The sequence below is a fragment of the Hylobates moloch genome, unplaced genomic scaffold, assembly GCF_009828535.3.
Source record: "Hylobates moloch isolate HMO894 unplaced genomic scaffold, HMol_V3 SCAFFOLD_8, whole genome shotgun sequence".
Classification (NCBI taxonomy): domain Eukaryota; kingdom Metazoa; phylum Chordata; class Mammalia; order Primates; family Hylobatidae; genus Hylobates; species Hylobates moloch.
Genome location: NW_026652283.1, coordinates 49,263,810 through 49,283,836, shown reverse-complemented (window position 1 = coordinate 49,283,836; position 20,027 = coordinate 49,263,810). Strand labels below are relative to the sequence as shown.

At 44.7% G+C, this 20,027-nt stretch overlaps 1 protein-coding gene across 15 annotated transcripts in view; it reads left to right on the top strand.

Moving 5' to 3' along the window:
- Positions 1-20,027, top strand: part of LOC116473135 (AGBL carboxypeptidase 4) — a 1,494,771-nt gene that overhangs the window by 1,277,441 nt on the left and 197,303 nt on the right. Inside the window, exon 6 of one of the 15 annotated variants that reach the window (XM_032160792.2) lies at positions 8,702-9,225. The exons of the other annotated variants lie outside the window; for them this stretch is intronic. Within the exon in view, the coding sequence (XP_032016683.1) occupies positions 8,702-8,859 (158 nt within the window). The 3' untranslated portion in view covers positions 8,860-9,225. Of the gene's footprint in view, positions 1-8,701; positions 9,226-20,027 lie in introns of those variants that run through there. 15 annotated transcript variants of the gene reach the window in all.

The following is a 20,027-nucleotide window of genomic DNA, read 5'->3' as shown; positions in this document are numbered from 1 at the left end:
AGCGGGTAACCCAGGTGCCCCAGAAGAGCTCACATTTACCAGGGCAGATGAGCTGTGGACACAAGGATGATTATATTCCACAAGGAATTAGCATGAGAAAGGGACAGATGGCATGCTGAGGGAGTTCTCAGGAGGGGAGGATACCTTTAGCTGGAAAATCAGGGAAGAATTCCTGGGGACGGGGGTCACTGAACTGGGCCTTGAAGGATACGGCAGACTAGGAGACACAGATGTGTATGGTGAGGTATTGCTCTTCTGGAGGCAGAAGCATCTTGAACAAAGGCATGGAGATGGGAAAGGAATGCTGCTGTGTACCCAGAGCAGGAAAGGTCAAGGCTAGGGGACGCAGTTCTTGGTGGTTCTAGCATTGTGCCTGGAGCAGTTAGTGAGATGAAGACCAGATGGTAGTCACTAGATTCAGCTTCCTTTCTGGTATTTGGGAGAGGATGGAGGGCAGGCAAAGAGACAGGGAGTCATTTGTCTCCCTAAAGATAGGGCTGTATCCTGGACTCTGGAATTTTCTCTTCCTCCCTCTCTCCTTTCCGTTTTCCTTCTTCCCTCCTTCTTTCCTTTCTTCCCTCCTTCCTTCCTCCTTCCTTCCTTCCTTTCTTCCCTCCTTCCTTCCTCCTTCCTCCTTTTTCCTTCCTTCCTTTCCTCCTTCCTCTACTTTCTCTCCTTCCTCCTCTCTTCTTTCTCCTCTCTCTTTTTTCTTTCCTCCCTCTCTCCCACCCTCTCTCCATCCATCCATTCTTTGCCAGGCCCTCTATGGGTATTGAGGACACAAAGAGGGGTAAGACACAGCCTCCATCTGCAAGGAGTTCATAGTCTCACAGGGAAGAATAAACACAAAAATAACTAGTTACTCTACAGAAAACACAAACTATAGAGACAGACAATGGTGTAGAGGGAGCAAAGAGAATAAAGTAGTTGCTAATTATTTTAGGCACTTACTGTGTTTCAGGATTTGGGGGTTTTTGTTAAATGGTTCTATTTTAAAAAACACTTTTATATATGTTAACTCATTTTCCTCATAACAACCCTACTGTTGGCTACTATTATAATTCCTATTTTACAGACAAGGAAACTGAGACACAGAAATGTTCAGTAACTTAACCAGGTTATACAGCTAGTGGGAGGAGAGCCAGGAACCCGAGCCAGCAGGCTGTCTTCAGAATCTGTGCTCCTAACCACTGACTAGTGTCCAGGTCTGCCATATCTTCATAAAGAAAGTAAGACTCAGTCACTCAACGCATATGTTTTCAGCAGACTGTGGGGGCAGACAACAAATATGTCCAGGAACAAGCTCGATAATTTCAGGTACTGTGAGCTTGCTCATATGATGTGGTAGGACAGAGAGGGCTGCATTCACTGGGGTAGTTGGAGAAGGTCTGTTTGAGGAGGTGACATTTGAGCTGCAATCTGGATGCAGAAGAAGCATCTTTATAATGGTCTGAGGGGTGGCAAATCAGGCAGAATAAGCAGCAGGTATGAAGGCTGACATGCTCTCGGTGTGAAGAAGCCCCAGGTGGCTGGGATGTAGAAGGAAGAGTGAGGTCAGGGAGGTGGGCGAGAGCCTGTCTTGTAGGGCTGGGAAGGCCACAGTAAGCAGCTTGGATTTGCTGGAATCGAAGGGCAATGGAGGTCTTCCAATCATGGAGTGACCACATGGGAGATGAGTTACAAAGCTGATACAGTGCTCTTGGCAAGAGATGCTGCTGCCATAGACTAAGGGCACAGCAGTGGAGGTGGAGAAATATGCCCAAGTGTAGGGTGTATTTTGGAGTTCAAGGTGGCAGGACATAGAGTAAGCAACCAGCCTGAGGTCAAAGCTATAAGGTTTCAGAGCCTAGATTCAAACACACACCCGCCGACTCTGGTCTGGGGCTTGTTCTGCTATAACATAGCCACCTCCCTTGCCTGGCTGACTCCGGACTAATTGATTTAGGCAGCCGCTTATTTTTGGATAATCAGAGGTAACCTTTCATCTGGCTGCTGTCTGAAATGGTAAAGCCTAATTTGAGAGGTCACCCTGAGAAAAAGGCCATCCTGGGGATGCAGCCCTGCCCTGCCCTGCCCTGCCTGGTAGGTGACCGACCTCTAATTCCGCTGTGTTTATTCGAACGTGACACAGGAGGTCCTGGGTGCCTTCAGATAGCTGTCTACTCCTGCCATTATCACATGGTATAAAATCATCTGCGGGCTGGGCGCGGTGGCTCACGCTTGTAATCCCAGCACTTTGGGAGGCCGAGGCGGGCGGATCACGAGGTCAGGAGATCGAGACCACAGTGAAACCCCGTCTCTACTAAAAATACAAAAATTAGCCGGGCGTGGTGGCGGGCGCCTGTAGTCCCAGCTACTCGGAGAGGCTGAGGCAGGAGAATGGCGTGAACCCGGGAGGCGGAGCTTGCAGTGAGCCGAGATTGCGCCACTGCACTCCAGCCTGGGTGACAGAGCGAGACTCCGTCTCAAAAAAAAAAAAAAAAAAAAATCATCTGCTGTGTGTCTCCCTCAGGGATCTGGGGACTGTATCTGATTCATCTCTGTGGCCTCATTGCCAAATGTAGTGTCTGGCACATAGTAGGCACTCAGTAAACGAAGGTTGAACAGAAGAAACACTGAGACCCACAAGCTGATCCCCTGACCAAATCTAGTGTGATTTCTTGTAAATCACTTTCTCTCCATGTTTCAGATTTCTTAGCTGAAAACTAAGCTGAAACCATCTTACCTCTTAAGATAGTCAGGGCTGCCTAGGATTGTAGCAGTGCAGCAGTGTAGAAGAATACACCTCAGCCATGTATGTGGCTTGGGCCATTACACACTCCTTAGCTTCAACCCCGGCTGGGACTCAGCATCATCTGCCAAGTTGTCTGAGTTTCCCTCTCTGATCTACTACCTCATTTTCCAAGCCGTTTTTTAATTTTTTTACTTTTTCCAAATATGATAGTTCACATCTATTAAAGAGATAGGCCTTGTCTCTTCTTTCACAGAGGAAAGTAAAGGAATTTCCAGTTTGGAAGCATCACACCTACAGACTTAACTATGTCTTCCATTTTCCTGCCTCCTGTCCCAAAAGAGTTCCTTATTTGGGGCTGGTGATTCTCTCCATCTGGGCTCTGGATTTCAATCCGCCTGCCTTCCTAAGTACCTTGTTCCTTCAGTTATGCTCCTGCTCTACTGGTTCCTTCCCAGCATCATGTAAATATATTTGATCACTCATTTCTTACAAAAGCAAAGAAATCCTCCTTAAAGGGCACTGTCACCCAGCTGCTATCATATCTCCCTTCTTTCACATCCAGGCTCCTGGAAAGACGAGCTACACCCACTGTGTGTGTCCCCTGGTAATGCCCTTGCCATTTGCCTTCCCCTCCCAGCCTTCTGCTTGTGTTTTCACCAAGGTCCCCAGTGACTTCCTCGTCACTAAATCCTTGTGTGTTTCTCACACTTTCCCTGGCACTGTTTGACACAATCATTCCTCCTTCACTGAGAAACCTGTTCTGCACGCTAGGGATTTCTTCCCATCTCTCTGGTTTCACAGTCTCCTTGATGGGCCCTCTCCTCTGTGTCCAGCCATCTTCTCTCTAATCCTACAAAGCATTCCTCAGCTTCTCTCCTCACTTCCTATTGTTCCCATTGCCTTCAGTGTGCCCTTGGCTCTGGGTTGAAATCTGTACTCCTCACCTGTTACAGATGATCTGCCTTTAGGCCTAGTGATCTGCCTTTGGGATGCCTCTGACCTCATCTTATACCACACTTCCCACTTGCCACCATGCTGTAGCCCTGGAGGCCTTCTTCCAGGTCCTTTCTGTTGCTACTCCCTTGCTCCTGATCTGCTGCCCTCCCTCCCTGTCACTGAGAGAGGCCTCCCCAGCCACTCAGTCTAAACTAGCCTCTCCATTGCTGTCTATCACATCACCCTACTTCAAGTCTCTGCATAGCATTTCCTGTTTACTTTTTTTACTTGATAATTTTCTTTCTTCTCCCACTTCCATTAGAATTAAACTTTATGAGCATCTTGTTCAGGGCTAGCCTATAGTAAGTACTCAATAAATATTTGTTGATTCAATGAATGATGATTCCAAAATCTGTATTTGACTCAATTCACACTTCTTATTTCTTGATCTATGTATCAAAGTGCCCACTGGTTATCTCTTCATGGATGTCCACATGACATTGGCAAAACTGCACTGCTCACTTCTCTCTCTTTCCTCCTCTCCTTCTCTGTGAAGCCTTCGCCTCTTCTGTGTTCCCTGTCTTGGTGAATAGTACCACCAGCCAGGCACCCAGGCCTCATCCTTGACTCCTCCACATCCCTCACTACCCATCTGTTTGGCCCCAAATCTCTCTTAAACCACTGCTGATCCACTCCCCCATTTTCTAAGCCATTTTAAAGTTTCTCTACTTTTTCCAAATATGGAGAGGACCATCTGCATCTCTCCATAGCTACTGCCCTTCTCATAGCCCACACTTATTTCTCCCCTCCATTACTCTGGTAGCTTCCAGACTCCTCTCTCCATTATGTAACCAGAGCAATCTTCAGAAAGCAGATGTCCCTTGACCACACCCAGTCACAGCCTGTTCAGAATGTTCATTACTGAAGGGTAAGCTTCTAAACATGCCATAGAAGCACCTTTGTAATCTGGTTTCTGGCTGTATCTCCTGTGTTATTTTTCAGCAGTATTCCCCTTGAACTTTAAGTTATTACCATGGCGAACTGCTGTATTGCCTGAACAAGCCTTGTTCCCTGTCACCTTGGGGAATTTGCAGATACTTTTCCGGATGCCTGGAACACAGGTCCCACTACCTGCCTTCCATCTGTGCTGCTTTGCCTGGCTAACTGCTGCTTACCACCCAGATCTGCTTAGGTGAGCCTTCCTTCAGGAAATCATCTCTGACCTTTTAGGGTGGGTGGATGCTTCTGTCATTCATCTTAGAGCACCCAGTGCCTACCTCAGTTCTCTTCTTACTGTATCTTTGCCTCCTCGGAGCCTTGTCTAACCCTTATTGCCTATAAATGCTTGCCTTGTATGTGAATGAGAAGGAAATTCACTTGTCCAAGGCCGTACATCTGATTAGAGACAGCCAAGCTGAACTGGGCTTTCAGGCTACCTGCTGTCACCAGAGGTTTCTTGTATTACTGAAATGTAATGTTGATTTTTTTTTTTTTTTTTTTACTAAAGACAGGCGGATTTGACGTCTGTCTCCTATCCCACAATATAGCCACTGTTTTTGGCCTAATTATTTGAGCTATTCCAGATTGCATTTGGCTGGTTCTTCCCATGCAAGCTGTCTGCTGGATTGAGATTGTTTGTATTTATTTTGTCTGATTTTATTACATGTAGTCACATTTGCCGTATAAAAAAATAGAAAAGCCTTTATGCTCACAGAGTTGGTGAGGATTTCTTCCTCTCTTTGATTTTAAAATATTTCCTTACCCGATAGCAGAGGGATGGGGCAAACATTGACGCTGCTTTGGAAAGATAAAAGCAGGAGAGCTGAAGCAGAGTCTTGCTCTAAAGACAAGCTCCAGAATGACAGTTAAACCTATTAAGGTCAAATGACCTTTTGTGGAGTGTCTGAGTTTTCTAAATGAGCCTCAGCATTGCGTTCTGGCTAATTTTTATAACTTTTTTAATAGGACACATTAGCACTGTTATAAACCTTGTTAATTAAGCAATAATCTCAAATGCTCCCTCGCAGAGGGAGACATTCCTGGCAACTGCAGGTGATTAATATCTAGAGTCTAACGAAAGCCTTTTAATCAACCTGAGAAGCTTTTCGTTCAGTGCTGTTACCCACAGGAAATGAGAATGATTGAAATTCTATGGGGGCTTCTCTGAAAACCTTACTCCATTTGCCCCTTTCTCCTTCTGCCTCTTCCCTGACTAATGCTAGGGGCTCCAAGGGCCACCACACCCACTCTCCTGCCTTCTCCTTCTGTCTCCTTTGCCACTTTACCTGCCATTATTACCTTGCAGTCAATTAGAGACTTCGAGCTGGGGGAATCTTCTTAGATTCTCTGGTTTGACATGCTACTTTTATAGATAGTGAAACTGAGACCCAGAGAAGTCCCGCCTAGAGGTTGCACAGCATCTAGGGTTGGAATCAGATATACGAATATCTCAACTTCTAAGCAGCTCTCATCACAGTTTGTCTCCCTCATTTGGTTCAGGTTCCTACAAAGTCACTATGGGTGTTTGTTTTCTCCTGGCCTGGGGTAGAGAGGGAATGCCTGAGTGTCCCAGTCTGTTGGGGGGAAACAATGTAGTTACGGTTTTATTAGATTGTGATTCGTGCTTTGACAGAGAGAAAAACCGAGACAGGTGTGGGAGCACGGAGTTCTAGGTAGAGTGGGGTCTCCTAACTCAATCTGATACTAGGTTTCAAGAAGGCTGAATCTGGAAGAATGAGTAGAGCTTAGGCAGGTTGAAGGGGGAGGACTTAAGCACAGAGGAGCAAAGTCACTGACAGGTGGAATAGGTTGAAAAGGATGATGAATATAGCTGAGGTGGGACTGGAGAGACAGGGCCTCCTACCTTCTTGTCTCTCAGTCCTTATGGAAAGGCCAAGACAAGATGAAGTGAGGATTAGTCAGGCTTGGGAATAGTCAGGAAGTGACGGGTAGAGGTCAATTAAAAGCTTTGAAAGGCTTCTTTTGGCAAAACCCTTCTCGGTGGAAAGAAAAGGGTGCCTCAGAGAAAGAACGCTTATAGCAGGTGCACCTGCAGCACGGATGGCAACAGGAGGCTGACTGGCTGGCTCTGTGCCCAGGGAAGGTCTCAGCGTATGGGCAGGTAGCAGTGGATTCTGCCCTATACCTACTCCCTTTCTCCAGGCCTCCGGCTTCTCATATGTTAGTGGAAAGGTTAGCCCAAGTTAGTCTTCCCAATCCCCTCTAGTGTTGGCATTCTGCATCTCTGAGACAATTCCCTGTTCTGAGCTGGTTTGGTAATGACAAGATTTTGCTTGTTCTCCATAGCAATTCCTCAAGGTTGGATTGTCATTCTTGTTTAGTTGAGAAAACTCAGGCTCAAAGAGTCCCCAAGGGTTTTGCCCATTATTACACATTCCCATGGTACATTCACCACCCACACCCTAGTCCCATTCTGTCCAGAATATTTGTGTTCCCTTAGGTATCGCTGGAAAAGTATTTATTCAGTCATTTAACATATATTTACTTAAGCTTGCCACTGTGCCAAACACTGTGTTAGGCCCTAGGAATTAATAGTTGTAAATACATAAAATACTCAGAACAACCCCATACAGGTGTAGTATTCCTTACAGCTTGAAAAAGGCAACATGTTTATCCCACATGCCTCATGGCAGCATTTAAAAAAAAAATGCTGTGTAGTTTGTTATCCTTATTTAGGAGGTGAGGAATCTAGGGCAGTGAGTTGCACCAGGTCCCCAGGCTAGGCAGTCAATTGAAGTCAGGCTTCGGCCAGACCTTATCTGGAGCTGGCTTTTTGCTTTATCACAGCAAATGGTGGACTCAGTAAGAGAGTGGCCGTACTGAGCCTCATTAGTAATCACAGCAGTGAGACACTACTTCACACCCACCAGGTTGTCAGAACCTTAATAATGTGACAATGTCAAGTACTATTGAAATGGGGCAACCAGTACTACTTGCATACACTGTTGCTAGGAGTGCCAGTCAGCACAACCACTTTGGAAAACAATTGACCAGGCATCGCCTAATAAAGTTGAATATGCACACATCTTAACATTCAGCAAGTCTACGCCTAGGCTGATACTGGAGAATTTCTTGCATGTCTTCCCCAGAGGCATGTGCCAGAGTGTTCTTAATTGCAAAACCAAGTATCCATTGACAATAAAATGGATAAACAAATTGTGATAGAGCCATACAATAGAACACTACTTATCAGTGAAAATGAATGACCTACAAATGTATTTTTCTTTTTTCTTTTTTTTTGAGACGGAGTCTCGCTTTGTCGCCCAGGCTGGAGTGCAGTGGCGCAATCTCGGCTCACTGCAAGCTCCGCCTCCCGGGTTCACGCCATTCTCCTGCCTCAGCCTCTCCGAGTAGCTGGGACTACAGGCGCCCACCACCACGCCCGGCTAATTTTTTGTATTTTTTAGTAGAGACGGGGTTTCACTGTGGTCTCGATCTCCTGACCTCGTGATCTGCCCGCCTCGGCCTCCCAAAGTGCTGGGATTACAAGCATGAGCCACCGCGCCCGGCCACAAATGTATTTTTCATGAGAAAATCTCAAAACTATAACATTTGAGTAAAAAAAAAAAAAGCAAGTCAGGATGATATATAGAGTGGGCACATTTATAAAAAGATTGAAAATGGAAAATAAACTCTATTTTATTTAAGGATACATACATGTGTTAACACTAAAAGAAAAAAAAGCAAAAGTTCAGGAGAATGGTTATCTCTGGTGGAGAGGAAAGAATTAGGGAGGGGCCTCCAGGTTCCAGGAGGAACCAATAGTATCCTGCTCCACGGAGTGGTGGACACGTGGGCACTTTATCATTACTTTTAAAGTGTACATTTACAGTGTATATCTCCTCTTTTCTAAGTACATTCTATGATGCAGATTTTAAAATATAGCTATGCCAGACACATGAACTGGTATTTGGGAAGTATGTTGAGAGGCGCATTTTCTTTTACCCTCCTTAAAAGATTTTTACTCGAATTCACCATTAATCCTTGGCCTTGTTTCTTCTCCCCGTCTAGAGTGTTTGTATGACAGAATAGCACAAGAAACTGTGGATGAAACTGAAATTGCACAGAGACTCTCCAAAGTCAACAAGTACATCTGTGAAAAAATCATGGATATCAATAAATCCTGTAAAAATGAAGAACGAAGGGAAGCAAAATACAATTTGCAATAAACTTTGGATTTTTCATAAAGCTTTCGTGTTTTCCTTGTGTGGCATGTGATTTGCGAGCGATGGTGCCATCCAAATCAGACCCCACCATGCGTGGTGGTGTGTGGGCAGGGATCCATCGGGTTCTGGGGTCAGCGGCTTGTTCTGAGTGTGGACACTCCAAAGAAGACAGATGGCTTTGCTGAGACTCAGGAGCAGCCTGGCACTGGTGTCCTTCTGGGAATGGGGAAAACACTCTTCTTGGAGGGGGATAAGGTTGCCTGAGTTGCCTGTCACTTGACTGGATTTGAATGGATATTTTTACCATCCAAGGACTTCTTTGTGGCTCTATTTTGTTCTATAATAAATTTTCATGAATTCTTTGATGTAGATAGTCTTTATCCTCATTTCTTTAGTATATTACGTATACGGTGGGGGTGACCAGAGTGTTGTGCCACCTGGCATGCCCTTCCTTTCAGGGGAGGAATATTCCGGCTGAAGGACAGAAAATTCCTAAGAGATGTGGTTGCTTTCTGCAGATCTGAAGGCTGTCTCAAAAGCAGGTATCTTTCTCTGACTTCAAAGGCCAGATCTTGGACCAGTCACCTTTCTCACTCAAGGTGATCTGAAATTCAGCTTCCCTGATAATTCGAATCAATCTTTGTAAAGGGGTGAAGACGACGGGGTGATAATATTAGATGAGTATAGGATTACATTCAGGAACTAGGGGCGATGTTACCTGGTATCGATTCTTTCATCCTATCTTGTATCTCAAATGTTCTTTCAAGTTACATAATTTTTATCTCATTCTTTATTCAGTTACTGAGTCTCTAAGGTGCCTGGCACACATTCTGGCAAACCACATTAGAACTTCCTGTTGGTTTGCACTTTGCTTTCTGTAATGCCTGTGAAGTATGCATGGCATATTAGAAAGGGCAAGGGCTTTGGGCCGATGGCGTCTGGATTCCAAGCCTGGCTCCCCTGCCTGCTTTGGGCTTAACCTGTCCTCTCTGAGTTTCCATTTTCTATTTCACAAAACGGAGATAATACCTACCTTTTAGAGGTGCTACAAGGATTAGAGATAGCAGAAGTGTTCAATAAATGCTGGCGACTGTTATTCATTTCTGATTATTGGCTGTTATCGTTGGTTAGAAAAGTGGCCTCTGGTTTCTCTAATGGTTCATCCATTAATTGGTAGTCTGTAACCAAAAGCTCAGGGTCCCTGGAGTAAGTAGGAGAGGTGGCTGCCACTTTGAGAACTTTTATTTTAATTGTCTTTCAGTTAACGAAACTTATTCTCAGAGTTCTTATCAGTAATAAGGAGGAAAATAATGCTTACTTCATAGGCCGTGTGGATAATAATATTAATAATAACAGATAGTTAATATGTGTCAAGACTTCTCTAAGTGTTTAACATAGTATTTTAACTCATTTCACAAGGTAAGCAAAGTTCCTGACACTTAGTAGATAGACGTTCAATAAATATTTGATAAGATATGTTCATTTAAGGGCACGGGGAAGCTCAGGCATGAGTTGCGTGGAATGCGTGAGATGCTGGGAAGAAAAACTTTGCATCATTGTTGAGCGCATCCCCTTTTCTCTCTGTGCATAACAAAGACACTAACACCCAGAGGCTCTGCATTTCTCCTCAAAGACTGATAAAATAAGGTACCTGCTTTACAAGCGCTTTTAGGTTAGTGGGGGAATAGTTGTGGAAATAACTACAATAAAAATGCTGTGATATTTTTGAAAGTGCTTTGTGTAATGTTTGATGCATCTATTCAAGAGAACAGGGCAGTTAAAGATTACGGGATCTGGGTTTAAATCCTGGATTCACCACTTCAAGCAGGTCACTTGACCTCTGGGCCTTGTTTCTTCTGGTGTGGAGAGAACGATCCCTAATTCAGGGTTGTTGTGGAGAGTGATCTAGATAATATCTGAAAAAAAAGGGCTCTATAAATCAAAAAGATCCTTGCAGATGTTCGTTATTATCCATAGCGTAAAAGGCAGAATGAAATCAGAAGTAGATGCAACAAGGAATCATGCGTGTAAGAGCCAATTCTGATGTAATCAGGAGCCTCCACACACTAATTAGGCTGAGACGATTTGGCCTCTGTTATGTACCTGGTGCCTTGTTATTGTAATATGAGGGTAAGACCATCATTCTTACACCCATAGAAATGATGAAATGGGCTCAAAAAAGGTTAAATGATTTCTTGCTCAAGGTCCTGGAGCTGTCAGCAGTGGACCTGGATCAGAACTCAGGTCTGTGAAAAACCTGCCCTTTTACCTCTTCCCTGAAAGATGAGTGGAAAATTATGGTCTAGGCTGAGAATCTAGTCACATAATCTCAGGATATGTTTAGGGGAAACCCAACCTAAGTCTTAGTCAATGGAAATCAGTCTTCTTAATTCAGGCCATTTGGAGGGACTGGGAATGACAGTACTGCTTATAAACATTCACAGTTTCATTACATTCAAATATATATAAAAACTCAAATTCATTTTGTTTGGTAGAGTGTTTCACAAACTTGCCCAATCTTAAGAATTGGCTGAGGTGCTTAAAATACACATTTCCTGTGCTTTGGCTTGGAGAGCCTGATTCGGTAGGTCTGGGACAAGGCTGGGAACGTGTATTTTAACACAGATGTCACTTTTGAAAAATATCAGTTAAAGTCATTAGAAGACCTTCATTAAAATGAAGGAATAAGAGTGTTCCCTATGTTAAAAAAAAATGGATGAGGAGCCAACAAACTGATGGTCTTTCTAATGTGCCTGAGGATACTTGAAATTGAGAGTAAATTTCTTCTTAAGTAACTGAGACTGCCCTAACACCTGTTTAGAATTCCTCTTCATGGTCACCAAATGCTGTTCAGCTGGACACAATCCAGAAGGTGACTTTCTGTCTAGGCTCAAATGATTTTTCCCTCACTTGTACACTTAAGAGTCTTTTGATTCTTGTGCCAGGCCAGTGAGTTGTGTAGGAGAGGACTGTCAATACTGAATTGGCAGGACCTGAATCAATGAGGTTTGGGCACTGTCTTCAGAAGCCCTGGCAACAAGTTTTCTGATACCAGATGAAACCGAGAGATGGGGCTTGGCTTTATTTCCTTGCTTAGGAAAGTGTATTGGTGACCTTTTCGTGCTTGTATGCTTCCTGTAGGCATTTCTAACTTGTGATTTATTTTGTAATTATAGAGAAAAACTACTTTATAGAAATTACTGCCAAAAATAGGAAATACCCCCCAAACCGCACTGCTGAAAGCACTCTGATGTATCTCACGTAGTCTTTTTTCGAGGGTGAAAATATGTATTTTCCATACCTATGATTATAGCACATAGTCAGGTTTGTATCCTTCCCTTTGCGTTTAACATGTTTCACCATTGCTCCATAAAATTCATAACTATCAGTTCTAACATCCACAAAGTGGACCAACATAAAGCTGTAATTGAGTAAACCACCTGGTCAGCTGCCCAAGACCTAACCCACAGATCAGGGGTTTGTGAAGGGCCTGGCTGCACACTTTTCATCACGCACCGGGGTAAAGTGAGCTAGAGTTAGGAGGCAGATGCATGCGAGTTTAGTTCCCAACTCTAGCACTTACCAACAAATGAGGCAAGTTACTTTGTCTTTCTTAACACAACCTTCTTCATCTGCAAAATGGAGGAAATAAGGTCTAGTTATGGGGTTATTAGGAGTAATGAGAGTGTAATTAATGTGCCCCAGCAAGAGAGGGGCTAAATGGCTGTCAGTGTTAATGTTGGGCTTCCTCTCCTCTCTTCTCTCCCTACACCTGTTCATTCCTCACTGAAGTGTGCTCCTCCTAACCTGCTGACCCCGTGCGCAGTGACCTTGGCTTTCATAGCCACCTCTGGCTCTCTGGACATCTTCTGCTTATCCCATAGTTCTCTGTACATGGGGGCTTTCCCCCGTGCATGCTGACTAGCTCGTTCCTCGGCTTCCAGCTCCCCTCACCTACCTCAGCCCCTACTCACTGCCACCCAAGTGGCCCATTTACACATCCTTGGATTTTTAGACTCTATAAATTAAACCCAGATGAAGATTTTTCTGTTTCACAGTGTTTTCTCTTTATATTTTCCGTCGTTTTCTTAGAGTGGTTGTACCTGGGTCAAAAGGAACGACATTTTATCACTCTTGATACATATAATGGGTGTGACCACTTTTTAAATTATTTTGCCCACTTAATAGGTGAAAAATAGCACCTTGTTATATTTTATTTTATTATAGCCAAGACTGCATATCTCTCCAGAGTTTGGCTACTTCTTTGTAGAAAAGGAAAACTTTAAAACCTATAAGTAGTTTCAGCAGAATCCATTTCATTTTCTGTGTTTAGTTTTCTCATGGACCAATGTGAACTTGGGCATATAATTTTCGCCTATATGTCTGCAAATAGACAAACCAATAGATATTTTCACTTCTTTTGAAGAGCTTGATCCCTTTCTGCCAGGCAGCTTCATAGGCTTATGGAATCTAAGGATCAAAAATGAACTTTGAGGTTTTCCACCCGAACCTCCTCCCCATTGTAAGCAAATGCCATTCCAGACCATGCTTGAATACCTCCAAGCACAAGGAATTCATATTCGCACCCAAGAGTCCATCCAGTTATTGCCGTCAGTAAAATATTATTCCATTGAGCTAAAAATCTACCTCCCTGAGACTTTCAAAGTCATTCACATTCTTCCCTTTCAAGCCACACCGAATGTTTCCACTCACAGCCCTTTGTAGAGTTGAAGGCGGCTGTCATTTCTCCTCACCAACTAATAAATAGCTCAAATTCTGCTTCACCATTTCTCATGTGTGGCAGGCTATGTGGGAAAGAGTGGGGAGTGTGGATTTAGAGAGCCATGTGTTCAAATCCTGTTTCTTCCACTTAGTGGTGTGTGACCTTAAATAAATTCTTAACCTCTCTGAGCTTCAGTTTTCTCATTTTAATAACGGGAATAGTAGTATCTATCTCACAGGATTATGTCAAGAGTTAAGTAAGATAATGTGAATAAGGTGTTCTAGGCATTCGGTATCTTAGTTCCCTAATCCTGAGAACTCTGACCATCCTGGTTGCTCTTTTATGGATCTGCCCCTGTAGATGAGACTCAGGACTGGACGTGGTGCTCCAGGAAGAGTTTGGTCAGCAAGATGTCACCTCTTACTCTCGGACTTTGAATTAGCATCTTTAGCAATAGAATTGTCTCATATTGAGACAATAAGGCTCAGTAGGGTAATACTGACAGTATGTGGTGAGGGAAATATTACCAGTCCCCTGTTCTCTCTTTTTGGCTAACACGATACTTGTCCCTTTAGTTTACTGTGTTATAAGGGAAAGAGCTTCAATTTTGGAGCCAGAGAGACTGACACTGAATTCAAACTCTGCGTTCACTATTTATTAGATTAGAGGAAATTGGACAAGTTTCTTAAAGTCTCCCAACCCCAGTCCCCCTGCTCATTATGCAGTTGTTGGGTAGTCATACCGACCTGCCACTGTGCCACACCTGCAGTCCCCACTCGACCCCAGTTTCAGCCTTCAGTAAATGTGAAATCTTTTTGTTCTTATTTTCCTCTTCTTTTTAATCCTAACAGCTCTTTAGTCCTCCCCACCCTTTAATTGTGTAAAATTTTCAAGTATATTTCTTAAACGAAATACAGGACTTTGCATTCGTCCCTGTTACATTTCATCTTACTGGTTTCAGCCCAACATTTCAGCTGGTCGAGATCTTCTTTACAGGTTGTGTTTAAAATACAAAAGACCCCCCAATCCCTCCCTATTCACCAGCGCCCACCCACCCAGCCACCCCAAATAAACAAACAATAACCAGATTTATTGACCAGTACTTATGCCAAGTTGTCAATTTCCTCTCTCTCTGTTCCTCTTATCTGAATAATTTCTCTCTGTTCTTCTTATGTGAATTATCTGAATAATTCACAAACTGTAACATAATTCCATTCACCATCCACTTTAGCCTCTTGATTTCTGTTTTGTTCACTGTGCATTCCCAAAACCTAGCATATAGTGCACACTCATTAAAAAGTTATTGAATGAATAAATGACAAAAGTCAAAGACCTATTAGGAGACTGGGGCCCAATCCAGGCCTGGATGACAGCGAAGGACCCTACAGATGGAGGGAGAGCGATGGAGCAGAGGCAAACCCTGGGTTCACCACAACTCAGTCCCAGTGCTGGGAAGACAGCTCTGTCCCTGTGAGCTCAGGCAGCCCAGGCCTTGGCCACTGCCTAGTGTCAGACCACAGGGGTTTCTGATCTGGGCAGTGTTGAAATGGGGAGAGGAAGGTAATAAATATCCAGGGCCTGGGTCACCCCCACACTGTTCTGTGAGGAGTCCGGGCCAGGGACCCTCGTCACCCCTGGAATAGGCACCTAAAGTTTACCCAGAAATCCTTAGTGAGCCCATATTGCCAACAGTCACACTGGACCCCATCGGCCTTGTTGCAGCAGCCATCAGAGAAGCCACACAGGGAACAAATGCCAAGGTGGCGTTCCCTGCTTCATTGTCCTTGGTTCCCTGCCACTGATTCCTCAGCATTTCTCATTCATGGCCACCTGCAACTATGGCCAGCACTCAGCAGAAATATGGTTTCCATGTTGAGATCATTTCTGGAGACTTTAGGGTCTGAATTGCAGTGATCACGGGGACTGTGAGGGTCTCTTACACTATACCCCAATTCCACTTCACATAAACCTTACCCTACTCCCACCTCTGGGAAAAGAGTGACTCAATTTAAATGATTTTCTGGAATCAGCCATATGTCAGCCCAATTATAAATGGCCTTGCACTATGCACACTGTCCTGCCCCTGTGGAGCAGCCTCAAGCTTTACACTTTCCCCCGCTCCTCTGCCTCTCTACCTTCAGCTGCTTGGCCCTGCTCAGTCTGGGGCCCTAATTCATCCTTGTCCCTCTTTTAGATCATTAACCATGGGAGAAAAAAACAACTATCCTCTCTGCGCTTGAAGGCTCAGATTAAATATCATTTCCTCTAAGAGCCTGTTACCATCTATTCCTAAAGGACTCCCTCTCTTCTCTAGTTTTCCAAATCTTCCTCCATCCTTCATTCCCAGCTCCAGTCTTCTCTGTACCTTAGCACTCAGAGGATTGTATCGTAATATTAATTTAGCTTCCTCTTCCTCACAAGGCTGTCAGTGAACTGCAGGCAGGACTGTGTTAATTCATCTCTATACATGTTTGCTGAACCCCTACACTGTGCTAGGTGCAAGAGATACAGTTATGGGTGATTTTTTTTTTTTTTTTTTTTTTTTTTTTGAGATGGAGTCTCGCTCAGTCGCCCAGGCTGGAGTGCAGTGGTGCAATCTCGGCTCACTGCAAGCTCTGCCTCCCAGGTTCACGCCATTCTCCTGCCTCAGCCTCTCCGAGTAGCTGGGACTACAGGCGCCTGCCACCACGCCCGGCTAATTTTTTGTATTTTTAGTAGAGACGGGGTTTCATCGTGGTCTCGATCTCCTGACCTCGTGATCCGCCTGCCTTGGCCTCCCAAAGTGCTGGGATTACAAGCGTGAGCCACCGCGCCCGGCCTTGGGTGATATTTTTTAATTAACTAATATTTATTGAACATTTACTATGTGGTAGCACTGTTCACTTTTTAATTCTCACACAACCCTGTGAAGCAGGTACTATTACCATTTGCATTTCACAAATGAGGAAACTGACTTAATGAGGTTAAGTAATTTAACCAAGATGGCACAGCTGTGATCTGGAGGAGCCTGAACTGGCATCTAAGCCTGTGTGACTCCAATGTCTGGCATCTTAATGATCACGCTAGATGCTACCTTAGATCTCTCAACATTGTCACAAGTTGTTTTTTCCATCTGAAACTTCTCCTGCCTCCTCTGCTCTATGACCTGCTTCTTCTCCTCCTTCCAGGAGATCTTTTGTACTCCATCTCCAGCCTGGGTTGGAACCCCTCCCCCTGCTCTGTGGCACCTCTTATGACCTCTGGTAGAGCCTCATCAAGCTGTCCCGTCATTGTGTGTCTATCTTTCTCCCTGGGCTAAGCCCTTTAAGGTGGGGACCACCTTGTGTTAATCTCTGAGTCCCCAGGTCCAGTACAGAGCCAGTACTGATGGCATGGACTTCTCCCTAGAAGCCTGGTCCCTGGTGAGGAAATACTATGGGAAATAAATACCAAAAAAGTTATTTCTGCCTAGGGGTATAAGGCCTTGAGGGATCAAGGGAGCCCTCCATGAGGAGGTCATGAAGCCTTCTTTCTTGTTCTCATGGGTTGAAGTTTGATAGGCCATCACCAAGTCAAGAAAGAAGTAAAGGATTTGGCCATAGTTAAGTTTGAGAACTCTGACCTCTCACTGTCAGAATATGACTATGGGCTTCGCCACTAACCAGCTCTGTGACCTCAGGCAAGTTACTTATGTGGTTTGGGACTCAGTTTCCTCTTCCATAAAATGGAAGGCTTCATGTTTCTGTGAGCATTAAGACAATATCTACAATGCACTTATAACTATACCTAGCACATAGGAAGCACTACATAAGTGTTTATGATTATTGTGAGCAATGGGCAAGAGGTGCAAGAGGGTAGGATGAGTTCAGATGTTTCAAGGTATGAAAGTGAAGCTGGTAGTGGGAGATGAGGCTGGAGAGGTGGGTAGAGGCCCAATCATGGAGGGCCTTGGTTCCAGACTGAGCTGCTAAACTCTGAAGATCATGGACACACTGAAGGGTGGGGCTTTGTGCCTTAGAAAAATGATGCTGGCATCGGAATGGTGAATGGTTTGGAGGGAGAGGGAGGAGTTGAGAAGGCTATTGGGGGAATAACTCAGGTGAGAGATGATGAGGAGCAGATGGCCATCTGCCCTTCCTCCTTAAGTGCTGGCACTGCCTCCTTAAGTGCTGGCACTGCCAGGTGGGAACCTGACTATGAGCACCACAATGCAATGGTGCAGATGGGGAGTGCCCAGGGCAGCCATGTCCAGAGCAGCACCTCCTTCGTGCAGCTCCTGGACCCTGGAACCACTCAGCCCACGGAGGTGTGTCAGACACAGCATCCACCCTATGTCCAGAAGGGAGATCAAACATGTTTAGGGTAAGGGGGTGCATTTCAGGGTTGTACATGTCTCTGTCAGGTCTTTCCTGAGCCACCTCCTTGATACCGTGGGAACAGCATGGGATGTGGAGTAAAAGAGTGTGGGTTTCAGGAACATGACCTTGGCTAAGTCATACAACCTTCTGAGTCCTGAGATTTATTAGCAACAAGGAGCTGATGTATTACCTTCAGTACAAGAATAACAATGTCAACATTTAAGGCTGTTGCTAAAGTGCCCGTCCCACGGCAGGTATGTAGTCGGAGCTCACTAACAGGCACTGCCCTCTCATCAGAGTGATAGAAGCAGGGAGCGTGAGCGCTTAGTTAGGGGTGTCACACTCCACCTGTGGGAGCCTGTGCGCTGGTCACTTCCTTCCTATGAGCCTCAGTTATACAGGCTCAATTATAATATGTGTGTAAGGGTCCCTACTCCACAACCTCCACAAGTGGTGTGGCCCTGACAGCATCCCATGACCCAAATCAGGGTTAGGAAACCTCAGAGCACTCCAGGTGGGGAGGTAGATTTTTAGTCTTCCTTCTTCCTCTGCCCCCACCTCTCCCTCCCATCAGGGAGCAGATTCCAGCCTCTGATACATTCTTTTCCAAAACTAGTGGGAAGCACCTGGCCCTGGATATGAAGAATGACAGCCACTACTGAGAGGCTGTCATTGCTGGTGGAAGAAAAGAATCTGGGGTTCTTTTTTCCAGTGGGTCTTTAAATTATTTTCATTTTGCTGATTCGTGCACTTTTCTGAGCTAAGGAGCTTTGGGAGGTGTTTATAGGCCATTTAAGCAGAAAGCCTTGTTGGCTCCAATCTCTTGGAGAGGAAGAGATTTAACACTGTGTAGCCCAGCCTGTTGCTGCCCTCCGCAGGGCCCAGGAGGGCAGGCGGAGGCTTTGCAGGGTGGGGCTGCCCTTCAGAGAGCCCAGTCCAGTGCTACTCAGACCCTACTGGGATTTCCAGTGTTGGTCAATCAAAACCACAGATGGAATGGAACTATGGCCAGATTTGGAGGGAAGTTTTGCTCTCCTAGGTTTTAAATTATGCTTATAAGGGGCCTTTTTTTCTTCTTTTCTCTTTTTCTTTCATTCCCTCATTCATTCTGAGTGAGAAGGACAGCCAACAGGAGCATGCCGATGCTTTCCCCACACCGTTTCCCCAGCCTAGAATCAGGAAATTATTCAATTAGCCTTGTTGAACTCCTGTATGTCAGAAGCTACAGCAAATAATTCATACATTTGATCATATCAAGAGTATTTGGGACTTGGCATTATAGTCTATATTTCTCCTGATGAAGATACCGTAGCCCAGAGAGATTAGATTATTTGCCCGATGTCACACAGCTAAAAAGGGGGAGGGTCAAGATTCAAATGCAAGCCCTTCTGAGACCAGGTCCACTGTTCTTTTCATCAAAGCCTCAATGCCTCTAGTAATCAGCAATGACTGAGAGCCAGCTGGGTGCCAGGCCCTGTGCTATATGGCAAAGAGAAGTGTTTCTCCTCCTTTGGTTGGATTCCAGCCATTTCAAGATTCACCTTGAATCCTCCTTCCCATGTAAAGCAATGCGGGATGGTAGAAAAAGTGGAAAAGTGGAAGCCAATGCCCACCAACAGGAGAATTACCTGCATGCACGCGCGCGCACACACACACACACACACACTGACTGTCATCATAGAGTGAAATGTCAATACAGCAAACAAAAAAATGAACTAGAGGAGTAGGTATCAGCATAAATAAATCTGAAAATCATAATGTATAGTAAGAAAGCAAGTGGCAGAGTGAAACAGAGTCTGTGACTATGTATGTAAAATTTTAAATGTGCAAAACCTATTATGGATTGTTTATAGACATATGCATGCACAATCAGAGTATAAACACTCAGGCAGGAAGGACACATGCCAACTTTGGGATAGTCCATATCAGGAGTGGTGTGGGGAAGAGTGCAAAAGAGGCTTCAGTAATGTTTTAAGCATTTAAGACAAATAAACCAAAAAGAGACCAGAAGAAAAAAAGGCAAAAAGCAAAAAGGTTCTGATTTATTCTACCTGGGAGGGTACCGGGTGTGTGGGGATGGGGCACTGCACTGCACTATCCGTGCCTGCTCT